At 38.8% G+C, this 24471-nt stretch overlaps 1 protein-coding gene across 5 annotated transcripts in view; it reads left to right on the top strand.

Moving 5' to 3' along the window:
- SLC10A7 (solute carrier family 10 member 7) overlaps positions 1-24471 on the top strand; it is a 181883-nt gene that overhangs the window by 110974 nt on the left and 46438 nt on the right. For 4 of the 5 annotated variants that reach the window (XR_011140948.1, XM_068942220.1, XM_068942217.1 and 1 more), the window contains 4 exons: positions 2360-2443; positions 13933-14098; positions 17077-17128; positions 18098-18171. Coding sequence is in view for 4 of the 5 variants with exons in the window: in XM_068942220.1 (XP_068798321.1) it covers positions 2360-2443; positions 13933-14098; positions 17077-17128; positions 18098-18171 (376 nt within the window). In the remaining variant the exon portion in view is untranslated. Of the gene's footprint in view, positions 1-2359; positions 2444-13932; positions 14099-17076; positions 17129-18097; positions 18172-22497; positions 22795-24471 lie in introns of those variants that run through there. The other variant, XM_068942221.1, reaches the window with a different exon arrangement.

Genomic DNA, 24471 nt, shown 5'->3' with positions numbered 1-24471 from the left:
ATTCCCGACTTAGAAACTGATTATGCTTTCACTAAGCATAAAACTTTAAAACAGTCAGAAAACTCCAATGGATGTTTTTATAAAAATCCACAAGAGCTGCTGCCAAAGTGTCATGGTTTCATGAAGCCATGCAGAGGGTCCTGGAACGTTAACTGTTTGGTTAGATTCATTGCTCTGTGACTCAGTGAGGTTTTAAAGTTTAAAAGTCTTTTTCACTTGAAAAAGCTTATTGGAACGTGTAGTAAGTAATGCTTTTAACTCCCCAGTGTGTAGCCAAAAAAAAAGTCTGAATACAATTTGAAAAACTATGAACCTTTTAAAATGTCAGAAGCTCCTTACAAGAATCAAAACAACAAGGTGGCCATGAGTGGTATGGTGGAGTTTTGATGCTCCACTTTCTGCAAGGAATCATGGCTCCAGCTCCCCGTTTCCCCTGAGAGTGGAATATTTTTGCTGTCTAACTTGATGTACTCATGTGGGGGATGCGAATCTTCCCCTGGAAGCGTTTACTTCTCCCTCTTGCCTCCATGGGAAATTTAAGCTTCTTAATATTGGTGTTCTCCCTTGCGCCTTATTTACAAACCAAAAGTCTGAAAGATGACATCTTCTGCTCCCCTCAACCCCTCCTCTGTGCCCACGTTGTTAAAATTGGAGATGACACGATTGTGCACAAAATGGATGAGATTCTCTAATTTATTAAATGGCCAGAGTCTTCCCTGATGTTGCTAGTTAAGGAAACACATAGCAAACAGCCATATCTCAATATGTGCTGCAGAACGGTCTCTCCTATGCATTCAGAAAAGGTCGTATGAAAGAAAGCAATGGACTATGTTACAAAGAAGAGGCTTGGTCTGGTCCCACTCTCTTAAACGCTAAGCTAGCCAAGCAACGTTCAAAGAGTGGTGATTTCTCCGAGTGTCAGAAGTGGATTTCATTTCATGCTGTTTCCCGATTCTAGTGCCAACTGCATGCACCAAGAGCTCAGCTTATGTACAAACACAGCCCCATTGCCATGAACATCATTTTCCCAAGCAGTGCACATAAAAATCTGTCAAAGTGGTATAATTTGCATTCATTTTTTTCATCAGATGATTTTATTTGGATAAAGCTTGTAGTCATACAGTTCTGAATAAGGTAAAATAATATGTGAAATTTCCGTTCTTTCTGTACTCTGAATGTCTGAAGAATCTGTTTTTATGCCAAACCTATTTTTATGGCCATATGTTGATTTTCTAGGCAGAATTATAAGATGTGACTAGATTGTATGATCACCTTGTCTATAATGCCCGCAGGTAGCTTTGAAAGGAAGATGTATGTCAGAAGTATAATGCAGTGTGAGTGTAATTTATGAGCATGAAGTATGTGAGAATGTTTTAGGAGATCAGTATCACTTAATTAGATGGAGCTGAAAAGATTCCAAATTCTGTCATCATTTTGTGGATCTTCAAAATGAAGTGCGAAATAAAATCATGTGGATCTGTGAAATCCTCATTGCTATCAGTGTTAAGTCATTTTAACCCCGTTATGAAACAGTTATCTGTGGAATGGCTCTGACGATGCTATTTCACTCTTCACACTATACATTTTTTAACGTATGTTCTAATACTGTTAAAAAGACGGTAAATGATGTTAAATGAAACTTTTAAATGACCTAGGATAAAATAAGTCCAATTAGAGTGTAAAAAAATAGTGCCTATCGTCCTGCATGTTCTGAAGTAGGCTGCAAAAATCCCATTGACTTTGGGATTGATCCCACCTTTTCTTCGTGCATCTTTTAAGAAAATACTTTTAGTATTTCAAATCATAAGTATATTTTTAAAAGATCACCTCTTTGAAGATGAAGCCTGTCACTGTTTAGTTTTCACAATAAAAGAACTTGTAAAAAATGTCTTCTTTTAATGTCATTGAAATAAAACACATAAATGTCTTTAGTGTTTGTTTTGTTTGCTTTTTAAATAGCCTGAAAATAACTATAACAGGATTTTTTATTTCTTTATATAAATGGCAAGGTTAGTTGATCTAACTGCTTACATAGAAAGAGATTCACTCTGTCTTTTTTAGACTATGATCCTACAAATGCTTATATGATTTACTTTGCATATGCGTGTAGCAGGGTTTCAGTTAAATGAATATTGATATGACTGTTACCTTAGGTTATAGAATAATCAACCAGAGATTGCTTTACTTTCGTTATTGTGGGATACCAAATGCATTATTGGGACTGAACAATTAAACGTGTGCACGTGCTTCCAAGTTTTTTCATATAAAATAAAATGTATATTAATGTGTGGTATCTATGCATGAAATTTGCAGATTCTAAGAAAAAGTTGAATATTAATGGTATACTTTTATTTTGTAGCTTGGATCATCCTCCTCTGTGCCTTTTACATCTATATTCTCGCAGCTGTTTATGACTGTTGTAGTCCCTCTTATTATTGGACAGGTATGTCTTTTAAATATACATCCTTATTTAAAAAAAATAAGATAAAGAGAGCTATTGTAAAGATAGACTGGCAACATGGTAAGCCGCTACATAGGAAACAGCCTCAGGATAGTGGAGTCTAATATCAGAGAAGAGATGCTACAGTGCTCCCTGGAGCCACATTGATCTTTGTTGAGATTGAGCATCTGTCCCTCACTACCGCAAACATACGCTATTGCATATCGAGAAGGGAGTTTGTGAACATAAAGTGGGAAAAATGGCAGCCCAGACTGTGAGAAATTCCAGCCCCATACAAATGAGCTTTGAGAATACTATATAGTCCTTTTGTCACATGCCCTTTGCTTGGTTGATGAAGGAAGTTCTCCCTGTGTAGTATCTACTACTAATTACAGGAATAAAAAATTCCCCACGTTAAAAAAATCCATTAGGGCTAAGCAGTCAGAAGTTAAGAAATGATAAAACTAAGGTTGCTTGAGCCATTTTGCATATACTTTACAATCAGGGTTCTAATTGCCCACTCCCAAACTATTTTTTCCACAAGACTCCTCCATCATTTGTTACACCGGATGGAGGGTACTCATGGAATGAGCAGCTGTTCAATATTTCATTTTATCCTCATTGCTCATGTTGAAATACAAGGCTTTATTTCTCATGGTGTATGATTGAAATCCTGCACTGAATGCAAAGGTATTAATTGCAGTGTAAGATTTTCTGTGACACTTCTCTCTGATATCTGTTTTTTTTTTTCCCCACAAATGTTAATATTCATTAAATATTTTTTTCTTCCACTTCATGGTTGGGAAATTGCTATACTAAGATCAAAATTTAAAAAGTGTCCACTGTTCTTGGACACCAAAAGCAAAACACCTGAAATCTAAGTTTTACATACTTGTAAAGTATTCACTGTTCTCAGGCATTTGGAATCAGACTCCCATAGACTGTGTTGTACTTTTGAAAGATACCTCCTTTTGCAACTTTGGTCACAGATCATTGGCTGCTTAGAAGAGAAGACAAAAGGATCTGGTACCATCTGAGAAAGTTGAATTTAACTGTCTTGCATAGCATCAAATGGGAGCTTGTTGGCAGAAACGTGAGTTGAATCCTTTTCTTCAGGATGGTATTCAGCCATCTGAACCGTGCAATGCCCTTTCCCATGCCTCATTCACTGCACATCTTTCAACTTCAGCTGCAAACAAAAGTCCTGTGGAAAATAATATATCCTATGCAGCTGTGATTTATTCCTTGGACAGTGGCCTTTCTAACTTTTGAGGTTTAATTTTGCTGTCATTTTATGTAGGGATTTTGAAACGTTGTCTCATGTTTTTAAAAGAACAGAGAGTAAAAAGAAAATTCACAAAATACCTCACGTGAAGTCATGCTGATCTCTTGCTCTGTCTCGCAAACACACTCATGCACACGCATGCCAGTCAGCAGTGGCACAGCGGAATTCAGGCAGACTTCTGCTTTTTTGAGCCACTAAGCGGCTAGGAACAATAGTTGAAGGTTATCCTGTTTGTGAAACCACATTTGAGGGATTATCACTGGGATTTGCAGCTCATTCCTGAAAAGTACCAGTGCTGGCTCTACAATCTACACTTTAATTCTGGGTTCAGTTGGAACTTGCTGAATTTTGTCAGCCTAAAGTCGGCTTTGGAACGTAAAATGTGGTTAAAATGTAGACAAATGAAAGTGGAGCCTGTAACGGAGTGCATAGGGCAATATGAAGAATATCTATCATTGTCTGTGCTATGTATATAGATCAGTAAATCACTCTTGTATCAAACTATAATGGTAAATTTCAAAATTGGCACATACTGTAACTTACTGAAGTCCTAGTGAGGTTTGTTTCTTACATTGTCAAAAAGAACCATTAAGCTGTAATAGGAAGATGTGTGTGATAAGCACAACTCTGGCCACCGGTATCAGTACCTACATGACGTGCATGTAACTATATCACATAGAAAAGGGAGATAACAATCATTGTGCCCCTGAAGTCTGTTGAATTGCTCACCTATTTTGAGTTAAATGCCTAAGAACCTTCTTATTAATTAGGACCATGAGGAGTTGCTGATGAACATTCCTGTGTATTTCATTCTCATCTTGCCAAAATTGAATTAAGTCTCCGTGAAATGTAGAATGAGCAAAATTACTTGAATCCTCTAGTCCTGAAAGGTCCAAAACTTGGAATTTGTTACCTTAGTTGGGAATTTCTAGGAAATAAATAGGATGGCAGCGGATCTAGGCAGAATGAAATAACCAACCATGCTAGAGTATCAGCAATCTATACTGAAATCTAATGAGAGCTGGAAGATGGTGGTAGGTTGCTAGACAAAGCCATTGCAAAATTTCAAAGGTAGTTTCATATATATACATAATGGTATGCTACTTTGGAAAGACGTGTTACAAGAAATTGCTACCTGAGATGGCTGGCGGGTTGGGATTTTTTTGGCGGCACCATATGATAAGGCTAAGTAATATAAATTGCGCAGTAAGCATATGAAATAAGTGCTCTGAGTGATCATAAGTTCAAAATCAGAATTGTGATGAGACGTAACAGAGAACAGATGTTGTGTAACTCAGTCACAAACTTATTTAAGAGTTTGTTTGGTTTTTATAAATACTCTTCAACAAAAAACCAGAAGGCTGACTTTCCTTGAAAAGTGTTTGAAGCAGTATCTGGAAATGAAACACCAACAGAAATAACCCACATTCCTCTAAGCATAAAGACTTTGTTTCTAAAGAACGTGAGATCTGTTCAGAGGACATGGAGGAAAGGAAATGCTAAGGACAGCTACCGATCAAAGTGCTAAAGGTAGTCGACGGTGATTGTCTTGATTAGATAGAACTGTACAAAAATAAACCAACCTGTTTCTAGTCCAGATAAGAATTGAAGCCATTTCTGAAGGTGGGTGTCCAAGACTAACCTGCGATAATCAGGAGAAAACAATATGCAATAAAAGTACTGACACCAAGTGGTATAGTCGTATATTTGATTTCCCTTCATCCAGAAGTGGCATGGATCTGTTTTAAATTAAATGCAAAGTTTTGCATCTCATTTGTAGACCACTACTCACTCTCTGTTGAAGTGTTGCACAACATGCTGTGTAACAATGTAATAATACTTGGTAAATCACAAGTTGCTCACTCTGGGATTCCAGATGCATTAAGAGATAATGGCCCACAATTCATGAATGACAGTTTCAGCAATTACCTCTAATTTATCATTTCACACCCACAGTGTCAATTCCTTACCATGCACAGTCATACCGCTCAGCAGAAAAGTCAGTGCATGAATGCCTGTTAGGGTTACCTAGTAGCAAAGAACTTGATTTGAAAAAAAAAAAAAAACGAGCTTGGGACCTGCCTGCTCGGAGGATTGTTTCTCTTCAACCATCCTAACTCAGCTGTGATCAACAGAGGCTTTAAGCTTGATCCACACTGGTGTAAAACAGAGGCGGCTGCTTAAAGGGAGCCTTCTCTGAGGGGGATGTTTTTCTTTTAAAAAAAAAATCTCGCCTCTGGGAGAATCTGTATTGCCTAAGTGCTCATTTTCTGGGCAGGCTGCAAAGCTGGCTATTTGCACAGCCCCTGGGATATGTGCAAAGCAGAAGAGAAGGTGCTTTTAGATCTGTTTTGGTTTTTTGTTTGTTTTATGGCAAAATGTATCAAGAATTTTGGTTACTTGGCTGACTTGTGAGATTTTTAAATGATGGATGGGAGAAAGAAGTGGCAATAGCGTAATTGATGCTTATTTGCTGCTGCTTCTCCAACAATTGTTCAGCGTGTTACCAGGCTGCCATTGACTGGAGTCAAACATGCTTTTCTAGCCACTGACAAACGCATGAGGGGCTGCAGGTACAGCCTCTGCTCGGGTGCAGACTGTCATTTGTCAGCTGAAGAAAGGACTGCTAAAGGAGCTGGCTTGAGAAGAAGGAGATACTGTGTGATGAGAAAGCCACTGAGGCTTACAGATAGCAGTTACTGGCAGACGGTCTTTGACAAGGAGAATTATTCTGTTCTTTGTCCGAGATGTTTAGGTTGTGTGCAGTGGCCTGTGTCCTCTGTGTCTACAGATGCATTTTGCTAAGCGACAATGTGATGTTGCTCAAATCAATATTGATAGTATAATATTGCATTTGTATTTACAGAGTAGAAGGTAAGACGTCTCTGACGAGCGGTTTTGAAGAGAGATTACGAGCGCTAATGTTCTAGAGGTCTCATGTTCTATGAACCTCGGAGGTCTGTGGCGTTCAAGAACTTACTGCACACCACTTTGGTATACCTATAAAGGGAATTTGAGAATACTTGTTATACAGATGGTAGTGGTAGTAGATATTTCATGGAAAAGGTCTGATTTTTGAATTTTCTGTGGGAGCTTGAAGTGCTGATTATTTTTTTTTCTGTGTAGCACAGAGTTCTGTGAAGTCTGATGGAAGGGGTGAAAAACGTTGCTCCTCAGCTGTCACAGTTGCGCTAAAATATTTTTACCTTGCTTATAGGTGTTGGCAATACTTTTTGCTGGCTGAAGTTAAGGTTTCAAGAAATGTCTAAGCATTTTCTTCGTGACCAGTTCTGAGAGTTTGGTTCAAGACTGTTATTTCTTTGTTTATTTTTTTTCTTCTGAAGGTGACAGATAACAGAAGCAGTGAAAACCACTGCAATATTTCCTTTCCCCTTTTTGCAGGCTTTCTCCTTTCTCTGCACCTAAGTGCTTATGACAGACTTTTATTTTATGTTTTATATTAAAGAGCGATTTATGATTAAATGTTAATGACATAGAATTTTCACTGTGCTTTCATTATATTCTACTAGTTTGAACATTTTTCAAAGCAGCACACCAAAACCTACTGTTTTCTATGAATAAATAATAAAAAGCTTGTCTGTACATTATCATTCATGCATTCTCTAGTTGCCCCACTGGTAATTTGTCTGCCAACATAAAGCGGGCACTTCATATTAGCCAGACCTTAACTAAAGCTAAAATTAATGTTATGATTCTAGTAGTTCTTCTTCCCAAATCTATGAAGTGGAGCCAGTTGTACAGCAGTCCTCACAGAATCAAAAAATGTTGATGTTCTACAAGTGAAGGATTTTAAGCATTTTCTGTGTCATTGCCCAAAATGTTCCGCAGGAACCCTACCAGCGTTACCAAAGCATGTTTATAAGCACAGCTTTAAATGGGTGCCACGTTGCAGTGCAAATTGTCAGTGAAATTGAAGCTAAACAGCTTGGCAGTGAGTTTACTTTTAAGGAATTGGAGAGGAATTGAAAGGGAGAGGGTATATATTGCATTTATCAGTGAGCAGAAGGTACGTTTCACCTAAGCGTAATGTTGATTTATAGTGGCTGGGGCGGGGGTTCGGGAAGCAATAGTCAAATTGTTATGAAAAGGGAACGGTTTCAAATGCTTTCGGGCTTGTAACTACAATCCGCATGGAAGTAGCCCTACTTTTCCTTAAATCTCCAGGGGTGCTTCAGGGAGGAGGAGTGGTGCTCAGGGAGATCAGCGCTTCTGGAGGGTTGTTGCAGCAAACTGAGATGACACATTAGCAGCATTCAGGCCACGGTTCGCTCCCTTCTGACGGATGCTTGGCTCAAACATGGAGCAGAACCTAGTCTCCGCAGACATACAAACAAAGTATGAAGAAAATACATGCGTTGCCCTTACAGAATCTCTTCACAGTTTTGCCATGTTGCACCTGTTTTTAATGCTGTAAAGCAACAGTTGTAAATTGCCCCCAAATGGGAAAGTTAATTTTCAAAACGGCCTTGTGTAGGTTTTGTAAAGCTTGGTTTCAAGGCGTATATGTGTCAGGAGCTATCTCTGGGGAGTAAATTGGATGACATAATGGAGGCATAAGATAGCTTTTAGGGGAATTCAATAATCTGAGGAAAGAAAACAAGACTCTTGTAAATATTTTCCCCTCAGATTGCAAAATAAAAATATTTTTATATTTTTTCTCCTATCTTCAGGAAAGAAATATTACATTAGATTGTACACTCCCTTAAAAAAAAGGAGGGGGCAGATTTGACATTTGTTGATGTCTTAGGAGCTGCAGAAAGGTGGGTGAATCAATACGAAGTTTTGGCTTTATAACAGTGTCCAGGAATGGGCAGAAAAGCATGGCTTGACACAGATACCGTCCCTATGAAATGATCACCATATGGTCCAGCTGAAGTGGCATGAGCCAGGAAAAGGGTCAGTGTGTTTGAAGTGCAGCTGCAGATCATGGATGTATGAAGGGTTATTACGTTATATAAAGACATGAAGGAAGTTTTATCTTATTTATGTGATTCCTACAGCCCACATAATCTCACTTCCATCTCAATATCTGTCTGATTCTTTCTGCTGCTTTTCACAGTCCCTATTCTTAGTTCACTTTCTTTTCTAATTTGGACAAATATTTTTCCCCCTTTCATGTCTTCCAAGCTTCACCAAAGTAGCTTCCACTATCCCATGTCATTTTTCTTCTTCACTTGCTATCACTGTGTAAGAGGGAGTATTGAGAGGTTATTGAACTGTTGCTAATATCTTTCTAGCTTGACTCAAAGCTTTCCAAAAGAAAACTTTGCATTGCAGAGTTCATTGCAAAGTTGTGATGTTATAAGTAGCAATAATAGTAATAGTAGCAAAGAACGAGTTAAGAATCCTACCTTAAAAGAGAAAGTAAATAAAGTAACTGCTGCATTTAGGGCTAGCAGTGATCCAGCTCTGTTTCGGCTTGTTGCCTTGTGTGTGACTTGTGTTTCTTAGTTGAAATGTTAAAGACTAGGTGTTTTGTCCAGGTATTTGAAGGCATGCTGATATATAATAATAGGAGAAAAAGCACAATTTAAACATGTTAAATTCTCTTAAAGGTTAAATCAGTCCCCAGGAGTCGATAGAAACAGGAGAAATCTTTGTGTGATGATGTAAATGCCAAGAGAGTCTCCTGTGTGTATATGGAAACAGAAAAAGTGATTTCGTTATTATTTCCCCTAGTCTTTCAAGTCATGGGTTTTAAACTTTTTTGAAGTTGAAGATCTAGGCAATTTTTGAAAGATATACCATATTGCAAATGTCAGAAATAACTCCATTCCATGAAATTTTGGGAGAAGAAAAAGCACCTTTCCCTAGTAAGTTCCATTGATAACAAACAGTAATGAATTGCATTAAGTTTATTGCATTCGTTATCTTGTGCATCTACCGCTTGAGCAGGCAGGTGGAAATATTCTAGCTGTATTTTCCTCACAGGTTTCTACAGGTATGTAGTGTGACTGTTACAAAGGTATAATAAAATAAGAGAATTGTTGTTTAAAACATATATTCTGCTGTTTTCATGTTTGATCTTACAACAGATGAGCATTATTTACTTACTTCTCTCGAATAGCAGCTCCTTTTTCTTTATACAAGGGGATAGCAAGTGAATCAAGCACATGACCATTTAGCAGATTGACCCCAAGTTGCTTGGGGAGACTGTTTTTAACCAAGGTTAGGGCTGGGTGCTGAGTAGCCTGGAGGAAAAACCTCTACCTGTAAACCGTTCCAGTAGAAGAACTGCATTGAAATGGCCACACTATAGATTCATATGTTTGTGTTGCTGTTCGTGTGTTACAGTTTCATCTAACAATTAATGTGTTATTACATTCTTTTGTTATATAAAGAAACAAGAGGCAAGAGGCAAGTCTGAGCTCATATCTAGAGCTTGGAAATGTGTTGTGAAGCAAATTTGACCTGGCGCCTTTCCATAAACCTTGCGAAGGCTGTAGTCACCAGCGGGCAGTTGCCTGGTGGACACCATTTCGCTCTATTGTCATCTAACTTTCCTGTGAATTTATCGGCATCTCATATTATGCAGTTTATTTATAAAATACCCCCCAAAACAAAGATTTACTTTTCTCCCTCCCTTCTCCCCCTCAACCTACTGACTGAGGCAGAGACTCACCATGTGCTTTTCTTGTGGGCAGTTTCTTGGTCAGCCTGCAGGAATTCGCTGCTCTCTGAGGCTGTCATTTAAATCTGCATGGAAATCTTTGCAGTGCTTCATGCTTGATGTGGTCACTCCCCTGGGCTGGAGGCCACAAGCTCTCTTTGCAGAAGCAGCTCTGCAGGAGTCTGGCAGGGAAACTGGTTGCAAGGCACTTGGACCTACGGAGAGTTGTGCTGCAGGAGATCGCAAATGCTTTCTCTGTGACATGGTAGCATCCTGCAGCATTTTCCCATGGAAAGTGTGTTTTTAAATGCTTTTGTGTTTTATGTGTGAGTTGCTTTCCCAACAGCTTTTCGTTTTCCCCCCTGTAATAGGAAGCTATTTTTAATTGAATTTTTTCTAGTGTGAGGAATTCCTTTTCACTAGGAACTATGGAATTACTGCATCTGAAGAGTGCTGTTCTTTTGCTCTTTTCATCAATATGCTTGTCTAGGGCCTTTATTTTGGATGACATCTATGTCATCCTATGTGATCCTATGACATATCCTATCCTGTTTAGGACATCACATACCAGTGGCACACTGGTGTGGTATCCAAGTCTGGTGTCCTTAGTGCAGGCCATAACAGGCAGAAATCGTTGTATTGACTTCTATGTTTGCAGACAAATGAAGCTCAGTATTTTTGCTCAGGCTTCAATTTACCTATGAGATTCTTTATTTAATTGTTTCAATCCACATTGCTCGTGGCTTTTCAACCTCTGTTAGATTTCCTGTCAGAGTGCCGTTGCTACAGAGCAACAAGGTTTGCTGGCTGGTTGGATCTGGTCTGTTTGCGCATTGTCTTTATTGTATTTGTGGGAATTATTATGATTTCACTACAAATCTTACAAGTTTTTTTTAAGTCCTATGTTAACACTGAAAAGGTTATAAAATTGGGTTAAGAATTAAGAGGCTTTCAAAGCATCCTTGTCCTGAAACAACTCTGCAGGGCATGAATAAGTAACAAATGGATTGTTTTTCAGTCAGAATGAATCAGCTGACATGAGCTTCCCTGTGAAAAATCTAGTTTAACTTTCACAAACACCTATAGGGGCTTGGTTATGTTTCTCCCCTCTTAAATTACGTAAGAATTTAATTACTTCAAATCAATGATTTTAGGCTGAATCAACATGCCCTAAAATTACAGATCACCTTGAACGTTAAGAGAAGCCAAGAACATATGAGCTTCTGTCTTAGAGAGGATGTATTTGTCCGTGTTTTTATAATATATATTTCTTAGCTTGATGCTCTGTTATGAGATGATTTCCTGAAGCCACATTTTAGTTCTTCAGGGTCTGACTAAGCCATTCTTTTTAAACATAAAATACGTTAAGAAGCCTCACTGGCATTTGTTGATTCGCATTAACTTCCAGACTAGCCCGGGTAAGGAGGTTAGAGGTAGATATTTAAAGAAGACATCAGCTGATAGAAGGTAGGGAGGAACTATTGCTTGGAATTTCATTTTAAAAATGTTTTCCCCTTTTTCTGTACATGTTAAATATGCATAAAGAGTTAATATTGTCAAATATGTTATAATTATACCTTTGTACAGACACAAGGTTGTAGTTTTGGTAATAAATGCTTCCGACGTAAATTCTACTGTGGCATAATTGTTAACCATAACTTTTCTTTTTCAATATCTTCATTACTTTCAGTATTGGTTCACATTTGTCTGATTGAAGGCCCATAAATGTGTGGTCTTATGTAGCATTTCTTTTTCCTCAATGTGACTTTGATTTAGGGGAGAGTAGGATTTTTTTTTTAAGCTTCCTCAGAAAATGCTCACTCTAGAGGCCAAAGACTTTGCTTTTGCTTCTGAGAATTACAGAGAGTGCCAGATTAGGCTAATCCAGTCTTCCTGTTTGTTTACTTTCACACTCTGCACATTACCATCTGCACGCAGGTTACCTGTCTCTTGTTCATCAATGCAGTGGTCTGTTCCTACCTGGTGTTACAAGGAGGTGGCTGAAGGAGCTCCACTGAACGCTCCTTCAGAAGTCTGGCAGTAGTACGGAGTTTTGTTTGCTCTTCAACATCTGGCAAGTGTGAAATTTGAAAGTTGCGTGTTTTCACTGGGGTGTTGAGCATTTCCTTATATGGTTTCCTATAAATCTGTTATTTTTGACTAGCAGGAAGCTGAGAAGTACTGTGAGGTAAGGGCTGGTCTTCAGCCTACTCAGCTTTTCAAGAGCCCCGTGTGCAAAATTTTTAGTATGTGCTCTCCCATGTGATTGATAAAGTCAGTTTTCTGCAGCTACTCAGATAGCTACTTACAGGACTTCCCTACTGAGAGCTTTGCAAACAAGCTGGGAAGGCAGTGAGGAAAACTGACAGCCGTGAGGTCAGTCCACCAGCTTTGGCAGTTAGTGTGTGAAAAGGTCCTGTGGTGACACTGGTGATGATGCTTTGATATTAATCTTGAATATTTCTGAAATGTTCTATATTATTAAACTGATAGCAGTGGCATTCATTACTGGTACCGCTGTGGGAAGATAATGAGGCACCTCTAGAAACCTCTGATAGAAGCTTCTCAGGATCTTATGCTATTATTTCTGAAAGAGTTTGGTAACAGAGAATGTTGGGAGGTCTCAGCAGAAATTAGGCAAGATAATGTGATTGCTGAAAAATTAACACAAGTCACAGCTGTATGATAAAAGCTGTAAAAAGTTTTTTCAAACCATATAAAGTAAAGAGGAAAAAATAGAAGCAGCTCCCCATGCAGGGCTTGGATAGATGTACTGTCTCTGCTGATGCTTAGTCCTGTACTACGTGGCATAGTTTAGAATTTGCTTTAACATTTATGGTTGTTTCTAAAAAAAAAATTGTGGAAAAACAGCTTCAGAATCAATTTCCTGAAAGTGCAAAAGTTACACTAAGTACAGTAGGTTTGCTTGTTTTCATGTGTTAATTCTGGTATTCTAAAAGCGTGCAAATGGCATTTGTCTTTGGATTTACAGAAACTCTAGATATTCAGAGTTTGAATTATTTAAACTCCCACAACACATGCACTTTTGCTTTTCAAGCTTGAGTTATAATTTAATTAAAAACTTCTGGTGCATTGCTAGCTATTTAAATATTAAAATGTTCCATGGATCACTTTCGATTATCTACCATCATGAAATTCCTGAAGATGTCAGATTTTTAAGATTCCCAAAGTTGCACTTGGAATTGTCTGTTGATGCAAAGGGGACTGTGATAATTACATACATCCATTAGTATCAGCAGAGGAGATAAACTTTGGGGAGGCTTAATGGGCATGTCTCAGTGACAGCTAGCAAAGAACATTTGGCATGATTAAGGATGGATTTGAATGTACTTGAAAATATACTCTCATTATGGACGCCCAGTGGAAGTTGCACTACAAATGTTAAATTCCCCAGAAGAAGAGTTGTGTGGCAGGGAAGCTTTGAAATCCACTGTGGCCGTCATCCAAATTACTCTCTTCTCTTTGTGTCTTTCCGCTGTCAGATTCATTTTGTGATGCCCAACTTGGCTCCCTGCATCTTTGAAAAGAGGCAACCTGTTGATTTCTGTGTTTCAGATTGTCCGAAGATACATCAAGGATTGGCTCGAAAGGAAGAAGCCTCCATTTGGCGCTATCAGCAGCTGCGTGCTTCTGATGATCATCTACACAACGTTCTGTGATACTTTCGCCAATCCAAATATTGACCTTGATAAATTTAGCTTGATTATCATAGTGTTTATAAGTAAGTTCAGACTTAAAGCATCTCTTTTATCAGATGCGTGTGTGTAAAGAGCAATGTGTACTGGAGAGGGCGGGGGCAAGGGAAACTGGCTTGGGTCTGGAGTTTGCACTTTTAATGGGTTTAGTAAGTCAAATAGACTATCCAACTTCGTAGGGGCTGCACGCTTTTAGGAAGTTAAGTAAGCCTTTATAGAGTAATGAACCTTGCTGCTAGGTGTGCCTGAGATTGCTCAAGGGTACTTCCTTTCTAAAGGGGCATGGTATTGTTTTTCAGTCATTTATGACCATACTGTTGTGGTGTCTTTGTTATTAAACAACCATACATGAACAGATGTTGCATTCCAAACAGAAAGGAGAGATTTGGATTTGAGCTGCTACTCAAAAGCATTGTTATAACTTTCAAATAGTTCTTTCTTACCCATATTACAAACCTAGAAACTAGTAGGGAGTTTGAAGGTGTTGATATATTTCTGTGGATAGAGACATTTGTTGGGGAGTTTGTTTTAGAAGCACTCTATTCATTCAGCCTTGAATAACACACACCTGAGAATAGACTGCTGGTATCTTTGCCGTCAGTTAAAAATACACTTGCAGATCATTACCTCCCAGGGAAAAGCGGTGGTATTCAGGCACTGTCTCCTCTCCCGGTCGGTAATTCCTGTCTTGCTTCAGACCGTGCAGAGACAGAAGTTTCAATCTGCTTGGGGGAGAGGTAACTACAGTATACAAGAGTATAAATCACATCCTGTAAGCTCCAAAAGTGTTAGATTTCAGGAAATCATTACATCAGCTTCTGAAACTGCGTGCATGTGCACATGTTTGTGTCTAATAAAAATATGTATCTTACATAAATCCAGCTTCTACTGAAGTCAGTAAGAAATTTGTCCCTGCTCTTGGTGGGTCACTTACTATTCTGTCCTACATATCCTCATTGTGGCAGTTTTCTGGATTATGGAATTCTGAATGTGTGAGAATATTACATAGAGTTATAACTGGTACTGCCTAGTTTATGGTGAACCACAGAACTGTCATTTTTTTCTGAAAACAAAGAAGAGGGAGGCCATCTAATGAACTTTTTCAAAATGGAGAAAATACTTGTTTGCCTAAGCACCTGAAGAGGGACCACATCCCTGAGGCAGTTAAATCAGGGCCAAGCTGTTGGGGAAAAAGAAGGATGTGAAAATCTTAAAAAAGTGTTCTTGCTTGGACAGTTGTTGTAGAGTGGTTACTCCTGTAGCTTTTCTTTTCCTTTCTTTTATTTCTCTGTAAGACAGCTCTGCGTTTGTGCCGCATGTAATTATATATACACCACTTGCAGTGCAATACATTGAAAATCACTGTATATACCTTTTCATTTCAAATGTGTGTAACTGGAGTTTCTTTGCAAGAATATTAATGTAAGCCTTGAATCTGATAGGAAACATATTAGATGTTTGATTTTTCTCTAAGATATTTATAAAACTGAAAAATAAGAAAGCTATGAAGATGAATGTATATGTTATAATGTAGAAAAGGTTTACTTCCATTGTATGTGTTGGCTGGATGTGTGTGTTGTGTTACACCAGGAAATGAAATTAGCACAAGGAGTTTGAGGTGAAACTGCATTTATTATTCTGCTGATTAATGTTTTCATGTAATTTTTCTGTTAATATTCTAGACACAGCAAAATATGCACAATAGATAATTGGTATCAACACATGCTTATTGCTTTACAGAATTACACCTATTAAGAAAGGGATTTTTTCCTGTTCATATTAAATTAATGTACTTAGTTGCAAAAAAACCCTGTAATTCAGTAACAATGGATTGCTTCCTTAGTTCACGAAGGAAGTATTAAGTGCATGCTGAGGTGACAGTTATGCATCTTAGGAAAGGTATGTAAGAGAGCGTAAAATATCACTGGCAGTAGTTAATAACCAGGCCATGTTGCCCAGTTAGAAACTGTGGTCAAAATCCAATATATTGGCTTGGCTTGCATTACCCTAAGGGGCACATTCGCCTTAGTGTGTTCACAGATTTAGCAAGGAAAAGGGGAAGGACCCGCTCCAGATTCTGGTAGAAGTACAAGCACTCACCCCTGCAGCGTGCAAGCCTGCGCAAGGTCTGGGCAGGTCACAGTGTCTGCCCTGGCTCCGTGGGGCAGTCCTGCACCCCAACAGAAAGGGGAAGGGGGCTCTGCAGCCCCCAGCAGCTACTCATAGCACAGCTGCGAAGCTACCTCTTTCCCTGATCTCATTGCCCATTCCTCCACCAACACCGTGGGGGCTCTGTGTGTCCCAGAAGCCCTGCAGGTATCACGTGAGCTGGTGGAGGGGAGAGCTCCCCTCAGCCTGCACAAAAAACATCCATACATAAAGTTCACTGAGCTTGAATAGCCGCTTTGTCTGATGTACGCAGGAATTAGCCTTTGTCTCACTGAGAGTTAAACGTATGTGATTATCTTCTGTTAACAGGAGAGTAGTAGACCTAGCATGTGAGAATATTTATTGTGATCATGCCTACACATTGTGCTTTCATTCTGTTAAGTAGAAATGGGTTAAACTGAAATATCTGGCAGCTAGAGCATGTCCAAGAGATCTTATGTCGTCAACCTAATAAGCAAAACAAGAGAAATGATTGGGGCGCATTCAAAAGTGAACTTCTCTGTCTTTCATTGTGTCGAGATATACTTGATTCAGAGGAATAACCTCAGGAGGATCTTGGGTAGCCAAGGTAATACTTCTGGCTTTCTTGGATATAATGATCCATATTGTTCTTTCAGACATAATTGTCCAAATTAGCACCTTTAAAATCTGTCATGGTTTTCTGTCATTGGATTTCTCTGGATTGACTTGGCCCAGGCTTACCTTCAGCAGCCTAGGCTGCTGATCTTTTGCATGGGTGCAAAAGGCATGTACACGGCACACACAGAGATTTCAGTGATCTTTACTTCTGTGTTGTAAGTTTAATTTTAACTTGTTTCTTTTCTCTTGTTTTCAGTATTTTCTGTTCAGCTGAGCTTCATGTTTTTGACTTTCCTCTTCTCTACAAGGTAATCGAATGTACTGAAACAGAATGTTTGAATGTTTGTTTTGTGTGATATTTGGTTCTGCATGCTTCAGTTATACAGATGCATAAGGGCAGGTTTCTGAATAGGGGGTGACCTCATGTTGATGTTCCTTGTCATCGTTACTGCATTTTTTGTGTTAGCATTTCATAGTCTAACAGAGCAGGACCTGGATTCTGTCCCTTCTTGTGTGTTAATTACAGAGTTGTTAAATCTCAATCAATCACTGCTATACCTCATCCACTGAAAAAAAATGGATTTGCACAGATGTCACTGAAGGTATAATTTGCCCTGCAGACATACTGATGACATATGAGAGCGAGAACTCAGTTTGACTTTTTACATCTCAAGATACATTTGCTGGGCTTCAGTCTTCTCTGTATATGTCAAATGTGTTACGTTTATATGGAATTTCGTAAAAAGTGGTTGTCCTGAACAAATGTTTGGTAGAAGTGTTCTTTCCTTTTTAAATATCAACCAGGAGGAATCATTGTCCATTTATATCTCAAAAAGTAGTACAGTGAGAATGACTTTGTGTCTTGTAGTCACTTTCCTAATTTCCTAATTTAAATGGAGCATTTTTTTTTTAATATTAAGTAGGAAAAGAAATCATAGGTCATTGTTTTTTGTTGCAGTGGCAAATGGGCATGTTATTGAATATTTGCAAAAGTAATTCTGGCTAGAATAAAGTTGTCCTACATACAGCAAGTTCAGAATTCCTCTCCTTTATGTGAGAGTATATTCATTAGAGAGTTTGCTACAACTGGGAAACAATTCTACTTTAAAAAAAAAAATCAAACGCTACTATTCATTTGTGGGTAGAATTATTTCTGTCACGAGAATTGATCAAAGTGATGTGAACATGCATATGGATCCTCAAAGTAATACATTTGATCGATGATGTTTTAAGAAGGCTTTTGCTAACAGAGGTTATTAAAACCCTTTCTTTTCTAGGAATAACTCTGGTTTCACACCAGCAGACACAGTGGCTATCATTTTCTGTTCCACACACAAATCCCTCACCCTGGGTAAGTCAGGAGGAGAGATCAAGATAAGCTTTTGAGCAAAACAACAGTAACATTTTTACTTCTTTGAAAAAAAGTTATTGGTTGTTAGCTTTTCTGCTTAAATAATTTTGATTTTAGTGTGACGAGTAATGCTACCGGTGTGGTATTAAGATATTAATGTTTTCACACAGGGAAAATAAATGTATGTTAAAGGGGAGACAACATGGTCGTCTCAGCTGAGATTTCAGTGGTTATACAGTAAGACCATCTCATTTAGGGAAAACTGATTTTTTTTTTCTGTTTTTGTTCTGTTCTGTTGTTCTGTTCTGTTCTAATCCAATATTGATAATATCTAGCATTTGTTATACTGAAAACATTCTAAGATACATCTGCACAGTCCCACAGTAAAGCTATTTTATCTCAAAACCGAGTTGCACAAGTGAAAATCAAAACATATAGTGTATTCAGAAACCACGAAGAGACAATACAATCTTCTACTTAATATGAGCAAAATGTGTGTGTTTATTTTAAGAAGTCTACAGGGTTTTTTTGGACAATGTTTTATTTATTAGAATTCATTTATCAAAACATTATTGAGATATTTGTCACTTACAATCCCTTAGTGATAATAAGATGTTCTGATGGAAATTCACAAAATACTGCTAAATCAGCGTCCTGTTTAGAGCCACCTGATAGTGCTTCATTGCTGTTATGTTCTGTCAGTGTAAAGATTAGGACTTGGATATTGTCTTACTGGTTTTCAAAATACGAAAATATATGTTTGTTAAAGCATACGTGACTGAAGATTAGCCTTTTCAAGGCTTTGCAGTTGTACCAGTCAAAGATTAACACAGCTAGTGCCAGTGACAAAGGTAAGAACTCAGCCTGAAATAGGGGAAGAATGAATCAGAGAGGACTTAGAAAGGTGAGCTGTTTTCCAGTCAGCTTAATATAGTAAAACTCATCTCAGGGTTCTGTGCCTCAGCCAGGCCTATGCTGCCAAATTATTAACAAGTGCACTTGAAAATCTGTGGGAACTGAGGGAGTTCTTGGAAGACAAGAAAAAGGCAAACAAAGGCCTCTCTTTTCCAAAGGGAATCAAGGAGGCGCCAGGGAATTACAGATCAATTAGTTTAACTTCGTTTCCTAGAAAACTACTGAAACAAATAGCTAAATAAATAATTTTAACAGTGCAGGAGAAATGAGTAACAGCCACATAGATTTGTCAAATGTGTATCAAGTCAGTCTGATTTCCTTTCACACGAGGTTACAAGGTCCTGAGGGTTGGGGAGAAGTAGCAAAAGTTGTATGGCTTGACAGTGGCTTTTCATGCCACTGCATGACATTTTGGGCTCCACAATTCAAAAATGATGGGAACCAACTGGAAAGAGATCAGAAGAGAATGACTTGGATGATCACAGGTTTCAAAAACACAATCCATGAGAAAGATTCAAAAAATTGGGATTGGTGAGAGAAACCTGAGCTGAGATACGTTAGTGATCTTCAAATAAATGAACGGTTGATGCAAAGAAGGAAAAAAAATTAACTCTTTCACAGTGAACTTTGAAAAGGAAAGGACTTTTACTACAACAAGGAAGGTTTAAGCTAACAATCAGGGAAACCTGTCTAATATAAAGACAGTTGAGCTTTGGAATATGTTGCCTACTGATGTCTTGGAATTTCTTATCATCATAGACAAGCCTCAGTCAGGACTTAGATAGCTCAGCTTGGTCCTGCCTTGGAGCAGAAGATAGATCAAATGACACTTGAGTTCCTTTACAGCCAAGTGTGCTGTGAAACCAAAGCTTCAAGTAATAGATGAGCTTATACTCAGGAGGACAGTTGTATTTGTAGAAAGTGACCCCTCACCTAAGTCATAGCATGCTACCGTACGTGCCATTTTACTGATGTGCATATAAACCTAGGACACTGCTGGGATACTGCAGAACAGAAGCTAGTTTTATTTCACTCATACAAATGTGTGATTCTCTCCTTCCCTTCCTGATGAAAATAGTTTTATGCACATTCTGTGAATACTTCTGCAGCTTATCATGGCACTAAGAAAATAGCCATAAAGTCTTTTTAATATTTAAGTGTTAAAGGGACTTGCTTTCACCCGGTGAAAAGTGAGGACTCTCACTCTTTCTACCAAGCATCCTCACATAGCTCATCTTGACCTGCATCCTATACACACAGCTGAATCAGTGCAATTTTCTTCTGCTAGTACTCTCTCCCTTTTATATTTTACTTTCTCATTTAAAAGAGCCCAGTTCTATGTCCCTAGCTTGCTTGACTTTTTTGCTGGTGTTTTCACAATTCCAAGTTGCTGCTGTCATTAGCACAGCCTGGTTAATCGGATGTGTGTTGCATTTTGCAGAATCCTTTGCCCAAGCGTACTGACAAAAATGCATCACCCACCTTGACTTCAAGTATTTCTGCAGCTTCTCCCTGGCCATGCATGCTTTTACTCTGCTAATACAGGTCTCTCCTACAGATAAGTGTGCAGACTGAAATGGAAGAGGTTGATGGTGGAGTCCACTATTGCAGCACAGTTTCTTGGCTACCCACTTTCATTTGTCACCTTCAGGACAGACTGCTTTACCTTGATGAGCTGGTGCCTCTTGGAAGGCAACCTTGACTCCCAGTAGGAAGGTCACCAGACATTTGTCACTCTTGCACTTTGCACTTTTGTGCTATCTTTCCTTATTGCTCAGTGCCTGCACTGATATCTCTGAGAGGTTGGGGCCTGCTTCCCTTGTTTTTTTCCATCCCTGAGCTGAGCTTCGTCAAAGCTTTTTTGAGATTCCCAGACTACTACTACTATGTGTGTGTGTGACCAGCAGCATTGTGTCCTGAATTGATCACCACCCTTAATGGGAAATGCTCTTTTTGGCACTCCCTGGAAGCCCATCTTTGGTAAGGCTGCGGGCCCAGCCACTCTTCTGTGCACTGCGTTAGCATGCCTACTGTTTATCAGTTTCAAGCTGATTGGTGTTGGGACCACTGGTATTTTTCTCCGTTTGCTCCTAGTACCAGGTCCATATAGAATAGAGCTGCATAAATGTACATTTCCATCTAAATGAGCAGGTGGATGGAGCACACTAGGAAGAGAGAGGAGCTGGTTTTATAAAGCTGTAGCAAGATGAGCTATGCCCCTGAACTGACGATATAAACAGGAATTGTAAATCAGAGCAACTAGCATATATTTCTCCACTGAAGGTGGAAGCAGAGTAGATATAATTTGTTCTGAAGGATCAGCTATTTCTGAATGACAGTTGAATGTATCTGCAGCACAGTCTTGTCTACCTTGATCTTAGCAGAAATAAGGAGAGACATAGGTATTTTGCCCCTCACTATTTCTGCTGTTCTGTCACATTTCTCCCTGTCCAGAGGTGTTTACTGTAAGCCATGCAAGGAGAAACCTTCTGTTCTCCTGTAGCAGAGAGAGTTTTTGTTCTCTGTCATTACAATGCCTGAAAGCCCAAACACAGCACAGGGTTTGGTTTTGTATCCTTTGCGGGGATCTGCTTTATTTGTCTTCAAGATTGCAGTGGTAGTATACAAATGACCCCCCAACACTTCTTCCTTCACTTTGAAACTGATTTCTCTCAGCTTGGCAGGTGAAGCTCCGATAGGTACGTCTGGCCCGTTCCCCGCGGGACTCAGAGTGGCACCGACAAAAGTGGGAGAAGCGCTGACAGCTTTAAAGCTTTAGAAGTGGTAATGGGAGAGGCATGAGAAGACTTTTATAAGTCACTTTCTCCCACACCATATTATGAAACCAGCTAATTCCCATGCAGTGCATGCTCATGAGGCCAACTGCCACTTCCACTGTTGAATCCATGAATAAGTGCTTGCTCTGCGCGGAGATGAGTGCTGTTCCCATATGCTGGGTTTTATTTTGTAGACAGAACAGTTGACACACTTTTTGTCTCACAGATCAGAGTGCAGGGCATGTTTGTGTAAGGACAAATTACACAGGGTAGGTACCTTGGTGTTTCTCATTTAGGATTACAAGTCAGTATTTTTGAATGGTGGTGGGTGCTTTGGCAGTTTTTAAATAGCATACATCATATATGTAGAAAAATAATGTTTATTTATACTTCACTTAGCGAGTGGAACGAGATATAAACTTACAAGTAGTGAGGGTAAATGTAGTATTCACAATGCCCTCTGGCGTATTCACCCACACTTTGTTCTTTTTCTCTCCTTCTCCCTGCTCACATATATGCACAGTACATGTGAGCACACACATATGCAGACATTTGATGCATGGCTTTTATTAGTGCATTTGCCATTGATTGATTAGTACTTAGTATTAGTACTTCTTCTATTGATTGATTGCAGATGAAGTGACTATTTGACCTTTAATTATGAGCCTTGCTATTGAAAATGACATTGAGCTATGGCTTCACATAATCCATCTGGAAGGCCCGACATGATGCCATTCCCTGGAGTTCATTCAGTGAGAAGAGAAGAGGCCTCAAGGAAGTGCAAAGCTATCGGTGTGGTTCATCTAAAAAATACTTGCTTGCACTTACACAAAAGTTGCAGGCAAGTATAGAACATTGTTTGTTTTTTTTTTTTTTGAAGAGTGAGTTTCTAGCTAGAAGTTACAACTCCAAATATAAAATGCAAAATTGTAAAAAAAAAAATAAAAAAATAAAAAAAAAATTACTTCAGTTCTTTGTATTTACTATGTAAAAATGATTTATGAGAAGAAAACGGAGCACTGCTACCTATTTTGCCTACCACAAGTGCAAGTGTCAGCAATGTAGGTATGATGGACAGCCGATTTTTTTTTGTGTGTGTTTTTTTTTAAAGGCCCCTTATTCTTCCTCATTCAGACTTAATAACGTAGTAGTTCTTTTGTCATGGATTTCTTAAAGTAATGCGATCAAAGTTTCAAGTGTACAAAATACTTTCAGGAAAGAGTAGAATTAATTTTGCAAATAAAAGTCAAATTCCTAGCTTTCTTTTAAAATATTTGTATTGTTTTAATTTCAGTCAGCATTTATTTTTTAAAAATTCATCTTCTTACTGCATGAATACAGAATAGAGAGTCTATACTTGAGCAATTCTTAAAAGCCTGGTGTAATGCACAAGTGGATTCACAGACAACTTAATTGTTTGTGAACAGATTACTTAGGCCATAGATTAATCAGCCCATGCCTTCCCCCAAGATGTCCAGCTGCGCAGTGTGAGTTTGCATCGTGTTCACAAAAAGCTCCTACCTGCTCACAGCTATCTAGAGTTTTCTCCTGTTTTCTACAGAAATCTCCTTACAAGCTTTTCAGAGGTAAATAATACATTTGTATTGCCTAAACTATGGATATTTAGTATTAGCTGTGTTTTTGCTTTGTCTGATTTATCCTGCACCTGATCTCTGTGAAATACTGTGCTAATCAAGAGTAGATTCTTCTTATTTTCTCATGATAGTCACTTTTCTCCTTCAGACAGAAAAATGCCAAAATACTCTAACTTATGTTAAGATTAAATCTCTCTGATTTTTAAAAGGTGACATTTCTTAATAATTTTGTAAGAGAAAGAAAGATGGCAAAATCGGTGCATTGCCCTAAGTGAGTATTCAGGCCAAACTCTGTCAAACCTGTGATATTCTTGAAATGTGCTGGCTTTTGTCTGGTCCCTGGCGGAGGATTGCCTTCTAAGGTGATGATTCTTCAAGGTGCTTACCATGGCTAGCTGTGAGCATGTGAATGGTTTCCCTGGCTTTTTCCTAGAGGTCTAGAAAGTAATCCTGGTTAACTGCTCTCTAACAGTTTTCAAGAGTAAGATTTTCAAGGCTGTCTTTTCAACCCTCGAATTTTCCTTTAAGTGTTGAGCAAGAGACATTACTGCTGGCATCATGTCATCCTTCCTAATGTTACTAGTGCTTGATTTCTTATGTTTTATTGCCTGTTCAAGACTCTTAGTCTCATTTCTTACCTGATCAGCATCTGATAAGAGTGATGTAAGTGAAAATGGTCTGGCTACTACTCAGCCTCAAATTGGTGGGGATGACCCTTTGGGAAGAAGGGAAGCTGATGGGAAGAATATGCTTGAAAGAAAGGGTGCCTGCTGGAGGCTTTCTTTGGGCCAGTATGTACCCCTGACTTCTGCCAAAGAGTTGTATCCTGTTGATGCTATTCCTGCTTCTGAACTCCCAGGGATATTAGTGGCTGCTGGTGCCCTTCACAAGGTGTTACCGTGGCCCAGCTCTGCTCTCTGTCTGCAGGAGACATCTCCTTGCATTCTGAATGGAATATGGAGGTGAAACTGCTCTGAAAAGGGGCTGATAACTGGGAGAAAGCGCTCACAATT

The sequence above is a fragment of the Struthio camelus genome, chromosome 4, assembly GCF_040807025.1.
Source record: "Struthio camelus isolate bStrCam1 chromosome 4, bStrCam1.hap1, whole genome shotgun sequence".
In the NCBI taxonomy this organism is placed as follows: domain Eukaryota; kingdom Metazoa; phylum Chordata; class Aves; order Struthioniformes; family Struthionidae; genus Struthio; species Struthio camelus.
This window is presented reverse-complemented; position numbering and strand designations above follow the sequence as displayed.